Consider the following 17,453-nt stretch of genomic DNA (forward strand, 5'->3'; position numbering starts at 1 on the left):
ACACAGACAAAAAAGCAACAAATTACTACCTCATCTAATAACCACAAAACAAACACGTACAATCTGTTTAGACCTAGATCTAACTCAAACTCTTCAGAACACATGAGGCAGCAACTGTCAGCAAAAGGACTGGAAGAATCAGCATAGCAACTAAATCAACAAACAACAACTAAATTAGGTCCCAACCCGGCTGGTCTCCGTGGGACGTCAGACCAACACCCTCCATCGAAAGGAAATAACCCAACTATATCCAAAGAACACAAACAAAAGTCAATCAAAAAAATTAACATATGCACATATAATGTAAGATCCCTTGCAACAACTACAAGGCTACTAGAATTAAACAACGCCATTAAAAAACTAAACTGGGATATCATAGGCCTAGCCGAAGTGAGAAAAATGGGAAGCGCCATAGAGGAATATAGTGACTACATCCTTTACTACATCGGTGAGACTAAAGGCCATCATGGCGTAGGATTTATTGTGAAGAAATTTTATAAAAACCAAATAACAAGCTTCATAGGCATATCTGAGAGGGTTGCCTTGCTAAAAATGAATTTCGAGAATGGACCACTGTCATTAATACAAGTATATGCTCCAACAGAAAGCGCAAACGAAGGAAAGATGAAGAAATTTTATCAGGATCTGGAAAAAGCACTCGAGATGGCAGACACTCACTTTTTAATCATGGGCGACTTCAATGCGGAAAATTGGCCAACCGAGACCTCATGAGAAACCAATAATGGGCAGCTATGGGTATGGAGAACGAAACACAAGGGGCGAACGACTGATAGCATTCGCCCAGGCGAATAAACTGTCTATACTGAACACACATTTCAAAAAGAAAGAATCGAGAAAATGGACCTGGAGAGCCCCAAATAACAAAACTACAAATGAAATTGACTTCATACTTAGCCCAAATCCCGAACAAGCAACTAACCTAGAGGTCCTCAACAAAATAAATTTCCCATCAGACCATAGGATGCTGCGATGCTCCCTAAAAATGCAACAACCTAAAACTAGTAGACGTAACTTTACATGCCTAACAAACAAGCTGCAGACTGCTCAAGACAAAGAAAAATATATACAAAACTTAAAAACAAACATAAAAATTCTAGAAGCAACCATCGATAATGAGGAAAATATACAAACCATTAGCAACACATTAGAAGAAACAATATCAAAAAGTATGAATACAGATAAAATAAGTGATAATAGCAATAAAAGTAACAAAATTATTAGCGAACAAACACTCAAGTTAATAGAGAGAAGGACAGAGCTGCTAGCTACAAGAAATAGGACAAAAGAAATGAAGAAAGAACTCGGGGAACTCTTCAAGAAAACCAGCAGAGCACTCAGAGAAGACTACGAGGTCTACCGAAAATCAGTAGTAGAGAGAAATATGTCAAAATTCCGTAGCACCAAGAGAGCATACAAGGAACTCTCAACGTACAAAAACTGGATACAAGGACTAAACGATGAAGAGTACAAATCAAGAGATAGAAATTTTATAATAAAACATGCAACAGCTTTCTACTCCGAACTGTACAAACAACCGGAAGATACAACACAACAAGAACAAAATAACTCTGCCCAACAAGAAACACAGTTAACAACAGTAAATCCAATAGATGCAAAAGAAGTGATGGAACACATTAAAAGGCTAAAACCTGACAAGAGCCCGGGCCCAGATCAACTTACAAATGATGCCTTGAAAACTGGAGCTCCTATACTAGCAGAACCCTTAGCCAAGATTTTTAACAAAGTACTAGTAGAAGAAAAAGTTCCAACTCAATGGTGTCAATCCAACATCATACTGCTCTATAAAAAGGGAAACCCACTTGACATCGGCAACTACAGGCCCATCAGCCTACTTTCCTCAGTATACAAGCTTTTCTCGTCAATATTACTGAGCAGAATAGCACCAAGGATCGACAGAAACCAGCCTATTGAACAAGCCGGCTTCAGACCTCAATTCTCTACGATTGACCACATACATGCCACCGAACAAATTATAGAAAAATTCAAAGAGTTTAAAAGACCGCTGTATGTGGCGTTTGTAGACTACTCAAAAGCGTTCGACAGCTTAATACACACATCAATATGGAAAGCGCTGAATAGCAACAACATTAATGAGAAATATATTAACATCATCAAGAACATTTACTCCAACAGCGTCAGTAGAGTGAAACTGGAGAGACTAGGAGAGGAATTTAAAATTGCTAAAGGTGTCAGACAAGGGGACCCCCTCTCTCCAAAACTATTTATAGCGGTGCTGGAAGAAATATTTCAAAAACTTCAATGGGAAAAGAAAGGTATATGGATATCAAACAAAAAACTCACGCATTTGAGGTTTGCGGACGATGTCGTTCTATTTAGTGAAACAGCCAAGGGTATGGAAACAATGCTAACGAGCCTAAACGCAGAGAGTCAAAAAGTAGGCCTCCACATGAACGCGTCTAAAACAAAAATTTTAACTAACAGTCACAAAACATGTATAACTGTAGAAGGAAAAGCAATAGAATATGTGAACAACTATGTATACTTAGGAAAAATGATTTCATTTGACCCTAACAGCAACGAAAACGAGGTAGATAGGAGGATAAACATAGCTTGGAGAAAATACTGGTCACATAAAGAAATCCTAAAAGGAAATTACAGTTTAAAAATAAAGAAAATAGTCATGGATTCCTGCATACTACCCAGTTTGACATATGGATGCCAGACATGGGTTTTCACCGAGAAAGTACGAGGAAAAATCTTATCTTGCCAACATGGGATGGAGAGAAGCCTTTTAAACCTAAAAAGAATAAATAAAGTCAGAAACACTGTTATTAGATCACAAACAAAGGTAACAGACGCACTGCAGTATAGCTTAAGGCAAAAATGGAGATGGGCCGGACATTTGGCAAGGTACAAAGATAATAGGTGGACTGTTCTGGCAACCAAATGGAAAGGTCCTCTTGGAAAAAGAAACAGAGGGAAACAAAGAAAAAGATGGAATGATGACATCATAGAAACCGCAGGAAATAATTGGGAGCATATTGCGGAAAACAAAAACAAATGGAAGAAGATGGAGGAGGCTTTTACCCTCAAGGGATCACACATCAATATATAATAAACAAAAATAATATAACAAAATAAATATGGGATGTGTGAGAACAAAGCTAAATAATAATAATAATAATCTTTATACAAATTAAATTACCTGTTAAAACTTACACATGTTTAAGTAATAAAGCGGTACCTTTTGTTACAGAACGCTACATTTGTCAAATTTAATTTGCTGTAGACGTATATACATATGTATATGTATAGCCGTAACAAACTATGGCACCGCACTAAAGTCGAGCTCGAGATAGTCTTTTATAGACTGTAGTGCAAACTTGCATGTTATATTGCTAACACATGACCGTACGAGGATCGCAACGCACTACTATCCTGTAAGTGGGAGCGAAAAAAAATAAGTCTCCCACTTACACAGGATTGGATGACCTTGGTGCGGTAGGGTGTTTGTACGATCGTGAGTTAGCACCTTTATACTTAAACACACCACTTGCACACCACCGTGCTGTGACAAGGTCATCCATATGTTAACCTGTAAGTGAAAGCGAGAAAGAGTGTTTTTTTTTTCTCGATTATTTACACATACGTGACTTAAGTAGCTAACAAACAACCGTACCGTACCCCGACCGCGGTTTATTTACGTATTTAAGAGAGCGAGAACAATTTTGCAATATTATATTCTAGTAATGAAAGGTACATATACAAATTGTTTAAAACCTTTTAAATTAAGTTATTGAAAGATTTACGATATAATTTTAAGGACATTAATTTAAGTTCCTCATGTTTTTTTTTCGCTATTCCTGGTAACATTTTATTTGTCAAACATGTGTCACTGTCATATGTCAATCTTAGTTCATTTGATTCTGGACTGGACGCAACCTTATGTTGGGACTTTCGATTGAAGCTAGGAACATACTACGCGGACGTCCGGCGTAAAACGACCGCGACCGCGCCCGATCAGTGTGCACGGAACAAAACATCCAGCGAGCCAGATTTCGATCGGACGTCCATGCGCTCAAGGCCACGTCCACGTCCGTCGACCGATAGTTTGCACGGTGAAGTGTATATTCATTGTCCAGATCCCCGTCCGCGGTCGATTTACGACGGACGTCCGCGTAGTATGTTCCTAGCTTGATCCGTGGAACTAGTCTTAGGAAACTCCTATATAAAAAAATAATGTATGGCAAAATCACGGGCAAAATATTCCCAGTATAGCCAACCTAATAATAAAATAAATAATGCAGTGGCAACACAAAGGCGGGATTGTCAATTGTGTCAATTTTCTGTATTCTCAAAACTAACCGTGAAACGAAAATGTAATTCCGTGGACCGTGGTGTTTTTGTTTTTGTATTATGGGTGGAAAAAGCAGAATCTGTGAAATTTGTGGGGTCAGAGAACGACATAGGCCTGGATTTTTTGCCAATTTCCCAATTGATGAACAAAGGTATGTAATTTAGTAGTGGTTTTCAATTAGTTTGTTTATAGTGTATGCATAAGTAAAATAGTTTTTCGTTTTCTATTCTGGCTACCCATTATAGAAAAGTAACACATTTGTTCATTTTCTGTGTAAGTGAATTTTATGATGGCATAATTTTTAAATACCTTAATGAAAAAAATATATTTAATAAGAACTTCTATGGTTCTGAAACTGACCACACTAATATTGAAGCATGAAGAGAGCAGACATGAATATGAGCGGAGTAATAATATTAAAAAAAGAAGTGATATAGTAGGGAATAGATTAACCTTCCCGGGGAGATGGTGGGGCTTGCTCCATAATTAATTTTGGCATAATTCAAAATTGAGTGTTACACATATGGGTCTCAAAAGATTATGTTTATTTTATTTTGTATATCTACATGAAAAATAGCAAACCAAAGTACCAGCTCAGTTTCATTAATTTCATTATAAACTTATGGCTTGACTAGCTATACTAATTTGGATTTGACTGCTTGCAGATGTAGAACCTGGGTTAAAATTGTTGGTAAAGAAGACCTAGTGCACATACCAATAGAAAAACTTCACAAAGTACGTTTTGTGTGTGGTGATCACTTCAAAGCAAAAGATTTCAACAAAAAAGGCAATTGCTTGAAAAAAAGGGCCTACCCTAAGCTGGAGCTTTCTGCACAACCATTGACTGAGCATCAATTAAAAGACTTCCCTCAACATGTCGCAAGCAAAGGTATGTAAAATAAATATCTTTAAAAACTCTTTTTTATATTGGATTATTCAAGGCTGATTTTTTGAAATATAATAGCAGACGAAGGGCGCAGTGAATTTGCGTCGCTGCCGACATGTGAAATATAAAGAATGTTGGTACTTACATGAGATTAATTGAAACACCCAAAATCCAGCCAATGCAGTTTTTAATATTGTTTATATATTGAAAACATTACATTGTGTGTCAGATTATAATATTCGCATTACGGATTAACTACGATTTAATATAAAAATATATAGGAGCCATATTGTTGGCTCAGCGGAGGAGAATCAAGAGAGCAGTGACAGCTCACCACAGATATATATAGAGTTAGTGTCTCATAGAGACCATAAACAATGTGGGGTGTACAGATCATTCGATACTCCTCCTTACACATCACATTGGATTATATTATATTTAAATATGGCTCTACTATATTGACGTAACTCTAGTTAAGAACATTTATGTAGAGATTAAATATAACAAGCTTTCATACAATCTTATATTATAGCATGCTAAGAATAAAAACAGTAAATGATGCATAACTTTACATAATAACATCAGTTCATCACAAAAACAAAACATTTTAGAAACTACGGTTTGAGATTTAATGCTTTCACAAAGGTGTTATGTTTTTGACTACATAAAGGCTTAGTTAGTACATCTGCCACCATATGGTCAGTTTGCAAATATTGTACACTTAGGTATTTCTTTTGAACTAAATCTTTTACAAAATGATATCTTAGATCTATGTGCTTAGTTCTTTTATGGGAGTGATCTTTTACAAGAAGCAACTTTTGTGCACTTTGACTGTCGTTAAATACAACTACATTACAAGTTTTGTCTAGAATTTCAGAAATGAAACTTTTAACAAAGCAAATGTCTTTGCAAACGTCAGCAATAGCTATATACTCCGATTCACAGCTAGATAGAGCAATACAACGCTGCTTTCGGGCCTCCCAATTTATAACATTATTGCCTAATTTTATGACAAACCCGGTGTAAGATCGACGGTCTGATATATCGTTTGCCCAGTCCGCGTCTGTGTAAGCATTAATATCAAAACTATTGCTTTTAGTAAAGTACAGTTTATAATCAATTGTACCAGCTAAATAACGCAGAACCCGTTTTGCAGCGCGCCAGTGAGTTTCATCAAAACAATTACTAAACATGCCTAACTGGCTGCATGCAAATGATATATCAGGTCTTGTACAAACACTTAAATACATCAAACTGCCCAACAATTGCCTATAGTTATATGCATCATCATCAATACATGCTTTTTCTGATTTTTCAAATTTTACATTTACAGGTAGTGGTGTGGAAACAGCCTTACAATTCATCATATTATACTTTAATAATAAACGCCTTATGTATGCTGACTGATCTAATGTAGTTATGCCATTTTTCCTATAAACATTCATACCTAAACAATTTTGTAATTTACCTAAATGACGAACTTCAAAATTATCTTGCAAAAGTTTTAAAACATTTTTAATACAATTATTATGAAAAATATAGAAATCGTCAACATACAGGGCTATAATTACATATTCTGTCTCAGTTTTCTTAGTATATATGCAAGGTTCACATTTACTTTGTATATAATTATTTTGTGACAAAACTGAATGGATTTTTGCGTTCCACATCCTACTTGCCTGCTTCAGGCCATATATACTCTTATTTAACAAACAAACTTTGTCATTAGATTTAAAACCTGATGGTTGTTCCATAAAAATTCGTTCATTTAATTCTCCATTTAAAAATGCAGTAGTGACATCTATATGATCAATTTCTAATTCTAATTCAGTTGCTAAAGAAAATAAAATTCTCAAGGTGCTGTGCCTCACTACGGGTGAAAAAGTGTCAGTGAAATCTATCCCCTCTTTCTGACTAAAGCCCCGAGCAACCAGTCTAGCTTTAAACTTAGAATCTTTACCTGAATCATCTAGTTTCCTTTTAAAAACCCATTTACACTTAACAATATTTTCGTTTTTGGGCCTATCAACTAGCGTCCAAACTTTATTTTTGATCATAGAGCTGTACTCACTTTGCATCGCCTCGCACCAACTATCCTTCTCTGGAGAGTTGACCGCTTCTTCATATGACGAGGGTTCATCTAATGACCCGTCAGCCATGGTTGATAACATGGATAAATCGTAGCTGTCAAATCTGCTCGGTACAGTACCTCTCGTACTACGTACGGGGCGAGAGTTAGATGTGTCGGCAGTGACCGACGATATTGACTCCTTACCAGGTGAAGAAGACTCCGGCACAGAAGACACAATGTCCAGTGGGACACAAGCTCCATTACCTTTGTCATTACTATCAAGTGATGACGCAGGAAGCGAAGACTCTGAGCCCTCCGGCACATAGTCCCCATCACGCGCGTCATCATCACCTTCATCGCCAGTACAGTATCTTTCAGACAACGGCGACCACGCAGGTGGCGTCAGCGTCTCCGCATCTGAAATTTGACGAGGGCTAGTTGAGCAAGATTTGTTAGATTTATCACTTTCATTATTAAAATTGGCATTATTATTTAAATTCATTTCATTATTTAAAATTATTTCATCATTTAAAACATCATGACTAGATTTATTTGAATTTAAATTATCCACATTATTAAAATTGTTAACATTAAAATTGCCATTGCTCATGTCAACATTATAAAAATAAAAATCATCTCCGCATTTTGCCTTACACCTGTAATTTTTACCAGGAAATTTATTTTCTATAAAAGATACTGTCCTTGAAAGTATTACGTTACGAGGATTGGCAGGATCACTCAAACGATAACCTTTGCAATGTTCACCGTAACCCACAAAAATGTACGCTTTTGCTTTTGCATCTAGCTTGCGACGTTTTTGACTAGGAATTAAAGAATAAGCAAGACAACCAAAGACGCGTAAATGGCTAACATCTATCTCAGATTCAGACCATAAGCGTTCAGGAATGTCACCCGACAGAGCCCTGGTAGGAGACCTATTTTTCAAATAAATCGCGCACATTACGCTTACTCCCCAGTAGCGATTACAAAGGCCAGATTCCTGTAACATTGCTCTTGCTTTATCAAATATAGTTTTTCCTGCACGCTCAGCTCTGGCATTTTGCTGTGCCGAGTAGGGTACAGTAGTATGGTGAATAATGCCATGCTTCTGAAGATAACTACTGAGTCTATGATTAACATACTCTGTACCATTATCAGTGCGAAGCACTTTAATTGGCAAGTCCTTTTGTTTCTCTACTAGGTTTTTGAAATTAATGAAATGGGAACTCACCTCAGATTTGTTCTTCATCAAGTATCCCCATGTCTTCCGGGTATGGTCATCCGTGAAGGTTAGCAAGTAGCGTGCGTTGCCCCATGAGCGTACTTGCATCGGGCCAATGACATCTGAATGTATGAGCTGGTTCGGTTGGGAAGCACGGCTGGTGCTGACCGGGAAAGGAGCTCGAGGCATCTTCCCAGCCAAGCACGACTCGCAACTACCATGCATGTCTTGAGCCAGAAATCGAAAATTCATGCAATGTTTCCCATCACCCAGTGTCCGCATACCTTCTTCTGATAAATGTCCAAGGCGTGAATGCCATGTGCCCATAGACACACTTGACGCAGCATGAGCCTTCTCTGTCCCTTGCCTATGCATGGGCTTGAGAGACTCCTCCTCAAGGACACGCCGCCCTTGCACCTTAACTTTATACAACCCTTTTTCTTTCCTAGCAGTTAAAACATGGTTGCCTGTGATTTTGCATTCTTTATATATTTGACAGTTATCCTTATTAAAAATGACAGTATATCCCCTGTCTGCAACACGTCCTACTGACAGCAAATTACTAGTGAGGTCTGGCACATGGAGAACATTATTTAGGCTTATACTAGAAGTTATGGGAACCCTACCAGTATTACTACTAACTAGTTTTTGACCATTAGCAATAAAAACAACAGAACTTTTACCTTGGGTTTCACTAAAAAGGTCCTTGTCTGAGCACATATGGGACGTCGAGCCTGAATCCAGAATGAACTCTTTGGAATCCTCACTGAAAGCTGCATTCGCACAAGCATACATAGATTCGTGTGGATTCTTCTGCTCATCCTTTTTCTTCTTGAAGCACCTTTTGTCCGTGTGTCCATTCCTTTTGCAGTATTTGCAGAATAAGGCACCCTTCTTCTTTTTAACATAATAAGCCGTGGAGTTCTCCTCGCCGTTGCGCCTGTGCTCCTCCTGAAGCAGACGCGTACGGACAACCTCACTTTTCAAATTACTGGTTAAACAGGCAGTCTCCAAGCCTGAGACAAGATTGTCGAACTCTTGAGGTAGGCCAGACAGCAGTATCTCAGCAACCTCAGCATCATCAATGGTCTTCCCGATGTCATCAAGCTGTTGTACTAGCCGCATGACAGCCTCTATGTATTCTGACATGTTGGAATACTGCTTGTATTCAATCCTGTGAAGCTGTCTGAGTAGAAGTACCTTCCTGTAAAGGCCCTTTGGCTCGAACGTATCCGCCAGCTTCTTCCAAGCCTCCTTAGCAGTCTTTGCATCTCTGACATATTGGTATAAATTGGGTTTGATGGAGAGGCAAATGCGAGCCAAAGCACGGCTGTCTAGGGTCGTATCGGCATTGGTGCCCTCGACGCACTTCCATAGACCCTCCAGGGTCAGCAACATTTGCATAGCAAATTTCCAGTTGACGTAGGAGTTGATGCCATCAAGTTTTTCGACAGGGATATTATGGTCCGTATTCTTCATTGGTGTAGTCATCTTGATAAATGCGAATTGGCTGGATTTGGGAAATATATCAGATTACTCGAGGGGAGAGAAATCTTGTGTCACATGTATAACCTCAAAATCTTAAACCGTCTTGGTGTTAACAAATTAGGTTACAAATTTCCAATCGTGCAGCGTTCATCTCTGGGCACTAGTAACCTAATAGCAGACGAAGGGCGCAGTGAATTTGCGTCGCTGCCGACATGTGAAATATAAAGAATGTTGGTACTTACATGAGATTAATTGAAACACCCAAAATCCAGCCAATGCAGTTTTTAATATTGTTTATATATTGAAAACATTACATTGTGTGTCAGATTATAATATTCGCATTACGGATTAACTACGATTTAATATAAAAATATATAGGAGCCATATTGTTGGCTCAGCGGAGGAGAATCAAGAGAGCAGTGACAGCTCACCACCAGAGGCGGCTCGCGGCTGTAATTTGTGGGTGTTCACCCAAATAATCATCGTAAGGCCCAAGGTCCTACATGTATGTATCCTACATAACATAATCAACACTATTAACTGTGTATTTATAATTCCTATTACAACAGCATAAAGTCTAGTGTTCCTGTTTGTACTTATTCAATGTGATTAAATTTAAATCATATTAAATTAGCTCAGAGATGCATTTTTTTTCTTTTTTTCAATTTTCCAACAAATGCCTGAACTATAAGTTTAAATTTCAGAGAAAAATATTCTTTATTTAGTTTATATAGCTGCCCAGCTTCAGGGTTAATAACAGTAAAACATAAAAATGAATAGACGAAAACTGCAGTTCATTCAGTAAATGAATGCGGGATTGTGAATGTTTTTTTTTAAATTTTCATTGAAAGATGTGATAAGTCACTGACGGTCACTATCGGTCCATGCAGACTCACCACCTCCGCCGTCCGCGCCCGCTCCAAATAAAAAACATGGAAAGCAAAACAGTTTGTCACTTTTTTGACATCCACATAACCACGGTGTTTTTTCATACTGTTCCGTTTTAAAAACACGTGTAAAATTTTGGTTTTTGAAAACATATTTGCGTAAGTTTAAGGTCGGGCCGCGGTGGTCCTTTAGCTTTTAATTCTAATCGCGTTGCAAAAGTTTTTTCACACTCTTTTATAAATGTCACATTGTATCCATCCATTCTCACACACTTGCAATAAAAACAATTTAAACGGTTTCAAAATAAGGCAAAATTGTATTCCCGCGCGTGCCTTAAAATAAAACTTGTTTATCTATTGAAATAAAACTATGGAAACGGATTAAATCGCGTATAATGAATTTAAAATACATCCCGACGTTTCGAACTCTTTACAGCGTTCGTGGTCAACGGGTGACTGAGGAAAAAATTTAAAATGTGCAAAAGCTACCCACCTACAAGAAATATTAACGAACCATGACCACAAATAATATAGATTTCTAAGGCAGGTTCACACACTATTAATAAAGCTAGTTATACAATATTCAAAAAATTTACCATTACTCTGTTAAAAAATAATTAACCAATTAATCTACACAAAATTGACAAAGAAACAAACTGCAATAGTTTTATTTCATGAGTAACTATCGCGGTAACCGAAGACAATATTTTGTTTATCTATTGTTTACTAACAATTAACAAAATAGCGCGCGAAATACGCGGCTCGCGGATAACCGCGACGCATTTCGCGCCTGCGCGATGCAACCGAGACGGTAATCAAGGACAAACCCACAGACCTATATCGAGATAGAAGGAAAAAGCTTGGCGGTTGACAGGGAGACCGATCGTGTAACATTTCGCATTTTATTGGTGTTCTTATTATGATTGGATTATCCTAGTTAATTATTAATGTAGTTTAGAATATTTATAATATAAGTTAGTTTAAGATTTTTGCATGAATGTATTTGTAATTTAATTTGTGTTGCATACTTTTTAATCTGTTGAATAAATAGATAAATACTTGATACCACAAATGTGAATTGACTCGACAGTTTGAATTCATGGCTTATTTTTACATCGCTCGTACTCTACGAACAAATCAATTTATTTTCATTTCAATCATTACATACACATTATTCTAGTATTTATTTCATGTTTATAGGTCGTTTGTTTTGAACGCACGCCAAATCGAGCTCGTCAAATTAAAACCGCAATGGAAAACTAATTTTGACATCCAATCGTCGAGCAGACTGCCGTTCGCGGTACTAAATATGATACTTTTTCTTTCTATCTTGATATAGCTCTGTGGTCAAACGTCCCTAGGAGCGGCGCTCCAGATTTACCTAATATTTCATACATAATCTTCTGTCTCACGCGCGGAGCTATGACTAAACTTCTCTTTCGCTCTTACTGAATTTCGTATTGGAGAATGTACTGAATATTTCTCCATAGGAGCGCAATTCAAAGCGCTCCGTTGAGCGCGGTGCGTATGAAATTGTATAGGAAGGGAATTGGCGGATTAATATAGACTGTATAATGAACTTTTAAGAAATATAAGTAATTGTTTGATTGGACTTTTTTGCGATAGTTTTTATATAGTATAATACATTAATTTGAGGTACCATAATTGATGTATTACTATAGTTTAATTGTGATTATTTTTGGGAGTGCACCGCACAAGCGCACTTTAGGGCAAGCCGCTACTGCTCACCACAGATATATATAGAGTTAGTGTCTCATAGAGACCATAAACAATGTGGGGTGTACAGATCATTCGATAAAATATAATCCATTCATTACCGGGCACCCTGTATATGGACCCTGAGAAGGGTATCGCAAGAAAAACTTAAAAAGATTGAAGAGCCAAAGCTTGTCTGTCAAGATCCTTTGACGACCGGTTTGGCCTAGCGCATAGTGATCCATGCCTGCTAAGCCACAGTCTCGGGTTTGAATCCCGGTAAAAGCATTTATTTTTGTGATGAGCACAGATATTTGTTCTTGAGTCATGGATGTTTTCTATGTATATATGTATTTGTATATTATACATGGTGTGAAATTTAATAGGTAAGATTGACCAATAATGTAGATTCCTTTGACATTTGCTTTAATTTGTTATATTTCTGTTTCAGCTCCCACAACCATGGATGACAGTACTAAAACTCCTGCAATTGCCTCATCATCCAAACTGCAGAACCCAGGGGCAACAACCCAAATTACAATGAGTAAGTTGAGTTAATTATAAAAAAAACTGGCAAAGTGCGAGTCGGACTCGCACATCGAGGGTTCCGTATAAATTTTAAATAGTCTCATGTTACTTCTAAAATAGTACATGTCATACATTCGTTTTTTGGTGGTGCGCGGGGCCGCGGTTTTTTCATTTTTTGTCTGTTTCTTTTGTGTTTCTGTTTTGGTGCTTGCCTTGTCGTTTCAGTCGTTTTGCCACAAGTGAAGGACTTGGGTTTGGGGTAATGACTTTTGGTCTGAGTAGTTTGCCTCATGCAGTAGTAGTTCCCTTAGTGGTAATAGTGGACATTAAGTTGACTTTTACGTTTAAAAAAACATACAGACAAATAGATATAAAGACATGGATATAATAATAAAAATCAGTTTCCAAAGCATTACTCACAGTATAATGGAAGTTTATACCGTGAGTAATGCTTTGGAAACTGACCACAGACCATAATTTGGTGCTGGCAGGGCATATAAGGAATCTTGAAGAACATAGGAGTAATGGTAGAAGTTCTACGAGCGAGTGATATGGTATTCGCTAAACCTCCGTCCCGTTAATGCCATATAAAACAAGTCTAAACATATGTACCTATTCATGTCCGCGGCCGCAGAAATATCTGACACGGGGCTTTTTGAGGCCGTTAGTAGCCTTTTTGAGATCCTATATAAATACACATATATACGAGTATGTATACGAGATAAAATAACTACTCATTTAACGTAATTTCTTTAGAAACCAGTGTAGCAATTTTACCAATAACATACCCCCTTAGTTAAAAATATTCGAATATCAAGTCAAGCTAGGCAGTCAGAACTGCTTGGAGCTCATGAATAGGAAAAAAATAAGTGTATAATGTTCAATCTTCTTGTTTTAATTAACACTAAATAATTAGTCAACTGTATTGGTGCAATTTGTATTAGTATAAGTATATAGTAGAAACTAGACAAAGAATCGTAAGTGGAAACACTGGAAATATCCTATCAATTGCGTATTTTTAAGAGTACAGAAATCATAACAAAGATACCAGTTAAAAATATGTATCTACACGCCTGTTTGTTTTGTATATTGGTATTTTTGTTGTTAACTTACTTCAAGATAAAGTGGGGAAATACCAATTATCTGTCAAGTTCTATTGTAAAGGTTTGACGGATAAAACTTTACTTTTTGCAGGTTTTAATAAACAAGGTTAGATATAATGCCTATAATTTTAAGAAAGTACTGAACAAAACATAATAATATAATTATGTATGCGCCACCGCCACCCATAAGAGTGCTATTTTTCAACAAGTTTACTTCCTTTTGAGCAAGTGAAGTTAGATTAATGTGTTTTATTACCCACACAGGGTTCAATGTAATTTAGTTCAATTTTTATTTATGAATTTGAATTGTTATGTTCATCCCTCAAGTGGGATTGGGCAGGACACATCTGTCGGATGCATCCAGACAGATGGGCCAAAATAGCGACCGAATGGGCACCACCAATTACCCGAGGCCGAGGTAGGCCAAAAATGAGATGGCGGAAAGACCTGGACTCATTTTGTGGCGATTGGTGGGAACATGCACAATGCCGTGACGAGTGTCGAAAAACAGGGGAGGCCTTTGGCCACCAGTGGGACACATTATTATAGGCTATTAAAAAAATGTTCATCCCTCTCTGTGTGTATCTTACTATAGGTACTGTGCGGGACAGCAATATATCACTTTTTTTTTTCATTTGTTTTCCGTTAAGAAGTCCTTTGTGCTAATTGCTATTCAAATAATTAGCATTACGTAATGATTTTTCATATAGGTAGTAAAAAACTTTTTTAATTACATTTTTAAAGTATTATTGTATACACTATATTTAATATTCATCATGAATTTCTGCAACAGTAGGTACTATTCAAATATCTAAAAACGAGCGTCACTTTCCTTTGTACATCCTTACACAAAAAATCAATTAATAATTCATTTATTGCAAATGTGATTTACAAATGTGATATATTATTGATTGGTACTGCAGATCTTGTCATAGACGAAGATACAATCATGCTATTGCTCATATTATCATTCTTTTAAAGAAGAAAAGCTGCGTAACCCGCGCGTGAATTTATTTATATTAATAATTTAGAATTAAGAAGTGTAGCGGGGCTGCATGCTTTGTTGGTGTTACAGAAGTTATTTTTTACCCTCCATAACTAGAAAGAAGTATGAGGAAAAAACATGCTTGTCGACCAATAAAAAATAAATCTACTCGTATTTAGACCATTCAATTTCACAATTGTTCTATTATTTCTTAATTGTAGATAAATAAGTGAGAGCTCATAGTACAATCATTATTAATATGAAATGTTGATTAGGACTTAGTACTATATAATGACATGTATAATATTTGATGTAAATATGTGTATAGGTTAAGTTATCTATAGGTAAAGTTCACACACAATGTTATATTGAAATAAATAAATTGAATTGAAATTGTACATGTACGTACCCGTTTTAGACAATTTCTTAGCTCTCACTTAGTTATCGTACTCCTAAAACCTGAAATCCTGAGCTTACTAGGCCACGCGCCCTTGCAATAATTTCGTCGATATCGATTAAAAGCATTTGAAATATGGACATCACTATTATCGAATTTTTACATCACTATCTTTGACACCTGTCATGCGTCAATGACGTTACATAATGGTAACACTCGACGCAAACCCTTATGTTGGTAGCATTAGGATGATATGCTCATACATTCTACTTTTTTTCAGAAATGTATGGAGTTCCGTCTCTTAAAACGTAGTGATTATATTCTCTTTGCGTGGAACATGGCGGATCGTTCTCCAAATATGTATTTTTTATTTTTGCATTCTGCTGTTTAATGTATAAGTTTGATAGGATATAATGCAGTAAATAGCCTACGCAAAGGGTGCAGTTGATGAAGAATTCGTTTGGAGATACGTATATCCAATTCTTCGGACATCACTCGGCAGTTCGTGGTTCCGGCCGCCATCATGCTTTGTACTGCTGCTCCAGCTATCCCCCAGTGCAACGTTAAGGCCTAATCACTTACATGCACACATCGATGTTTTTTATATCTATGTAATACACTTGTCATATGACTGCCAGTATGGAAACTCTTATATAAAAAAATGATTGTATGGCGCTCGGGTTCTCAACGTGTCAACATAGAGACATCATAATACATTACTGGCAACACTGGTTATTTTGATGTCATAAATGTCAACCAGGCCATAAAATTAAAAAAAAAATCATAAATGTCATTGGAGAAAAGATTTTTGACCAAAAGTGAAAAATATATAGAAATTGTAAAAAACGTAGGATATTTTTATTCAAAAAGCTAATATAAGCATGTTTTGTAATATAAACTTTTTCTCTCCGATTAATACTTACTTAGATATTAGGGTGTAAACATTTTAAAGGGCACAGGACTTGACACCTATTTTTAATGATGGTATCGTAGAGAATACGCTGAAATAAGTATGTTTTGTAGGAAACACTTTCCTCTAGAATCAATAATTGCCGAAATAATTGACCACAAAGATGGCAAGATTCAGGGACTTAGAAATAAACGAGGGAGCGAGGCGAGCGGCTGAGGCCAAGCCGAAGCTGCGAAGCCAAGCGAAGTGACCATATGCAAATTGCCCAATACACATAATGCAACGTATAAAAATAAGCCTAATGCCCAAACGCGTTTTTGTCGTAAAAGAAGGTAGGTTAGGTTCGTTAGGTATCTTCAGACGTCCGAAGGGCAAACCGCAACGAAGTGGGGCTCCGTCTTATTGAGGGAAGAATATAAGCATGTTTTGTAGGAAAAACTTTCCTCTAGAATCAATAATTAAAAAATAAGCATGTTTTGTAGAAATGCCTTTTTTAAATCAAAAGGTCTAGATCTTATTGAGAATTGTTTTCACAATACATGTTTATTTGAGGTGTAATTACATACATTTTCCGACTAACAATCATTTTCCAAGTGTTAGTGGCGAAACTTTGAACCTTATCATTTTGGAAAATATTCCTTGGTGAGAAAAAAGTTATATAACAGAATGTGCTTATTTTAAAGTGCATGATGTATACAATAAATTGATAAAAATGTAGTGTTATATTGACATACATTTTTCGACTCCAATTTTATTAAGTGCTAGTGCCCTTTAAAATGACTGAACTTTGAACCTTAATAGCTCAGTAAATATTAATCGCAGGAAAAATTTAATATTCAAAAACATGTTTATTTTAGCTTTTTAAATTAAAATATCTTAAGTTTTTTAAGATTCCTACAT

At 36.6% G+C, this 17,453-nt stretch overlaps 1 protein-coding gene across 6 annotated transcripts in view; it reads left to right on the forward strand.

Annotated features, from left to right (window-relative positions):
- LOC125237602 overlaps positions 1-17,453 on the forward strand; it is an 83,336-nt gene that overhangs the window by 12,767 nt on the left and 53,116 nt on the right. For 3 of the 6 annotated variants that reach the window (XM_048144741.1, XM_048144743.1, XM_048144742.1), the window contains exons 1-3: positions 4,188-4,511; positions 5,026-5,249; positions 13,082-13,174. The exons of 2 other annotated variants lie outside the window; for them this stretch is intronic. In XM_048144741.1, the coding sequence (XP_048000698.1) occupies positions 4,420-4,511; positions 5,026-5,249; positions 13,082-13,174 (409 nt within the window). In that variant the 5' untranslated portion in view covers positions 4,188-4,419. Of the gene's footprint in view, positions 1-4,187; positions 4,512-5,025; positions 5,250-13,081; positions 13,175-17,453 lie in introns of those variants that run through there. One more of the 6 variants, XM_048144746.1, reaches the window with a different exon arrangement.

The sequence above is a fragment of the Leguminivora glycinivorella genome, chromosome 21, assembly GCF_023078275.1.
Source record: "Leguminivora glycinivorella isolate SPB_JAAS2020 chromosome 21, LegGlyc_1.1, whole genome shotgun sequence".
In the NCBI taxonomy this organism is placed as follows: Eukaryota; Metazoa; Arthropoda; class Insecta; order Lepidoptera; family Tortricidae; genus Leguminivora; species Leguminivora glycinivorella.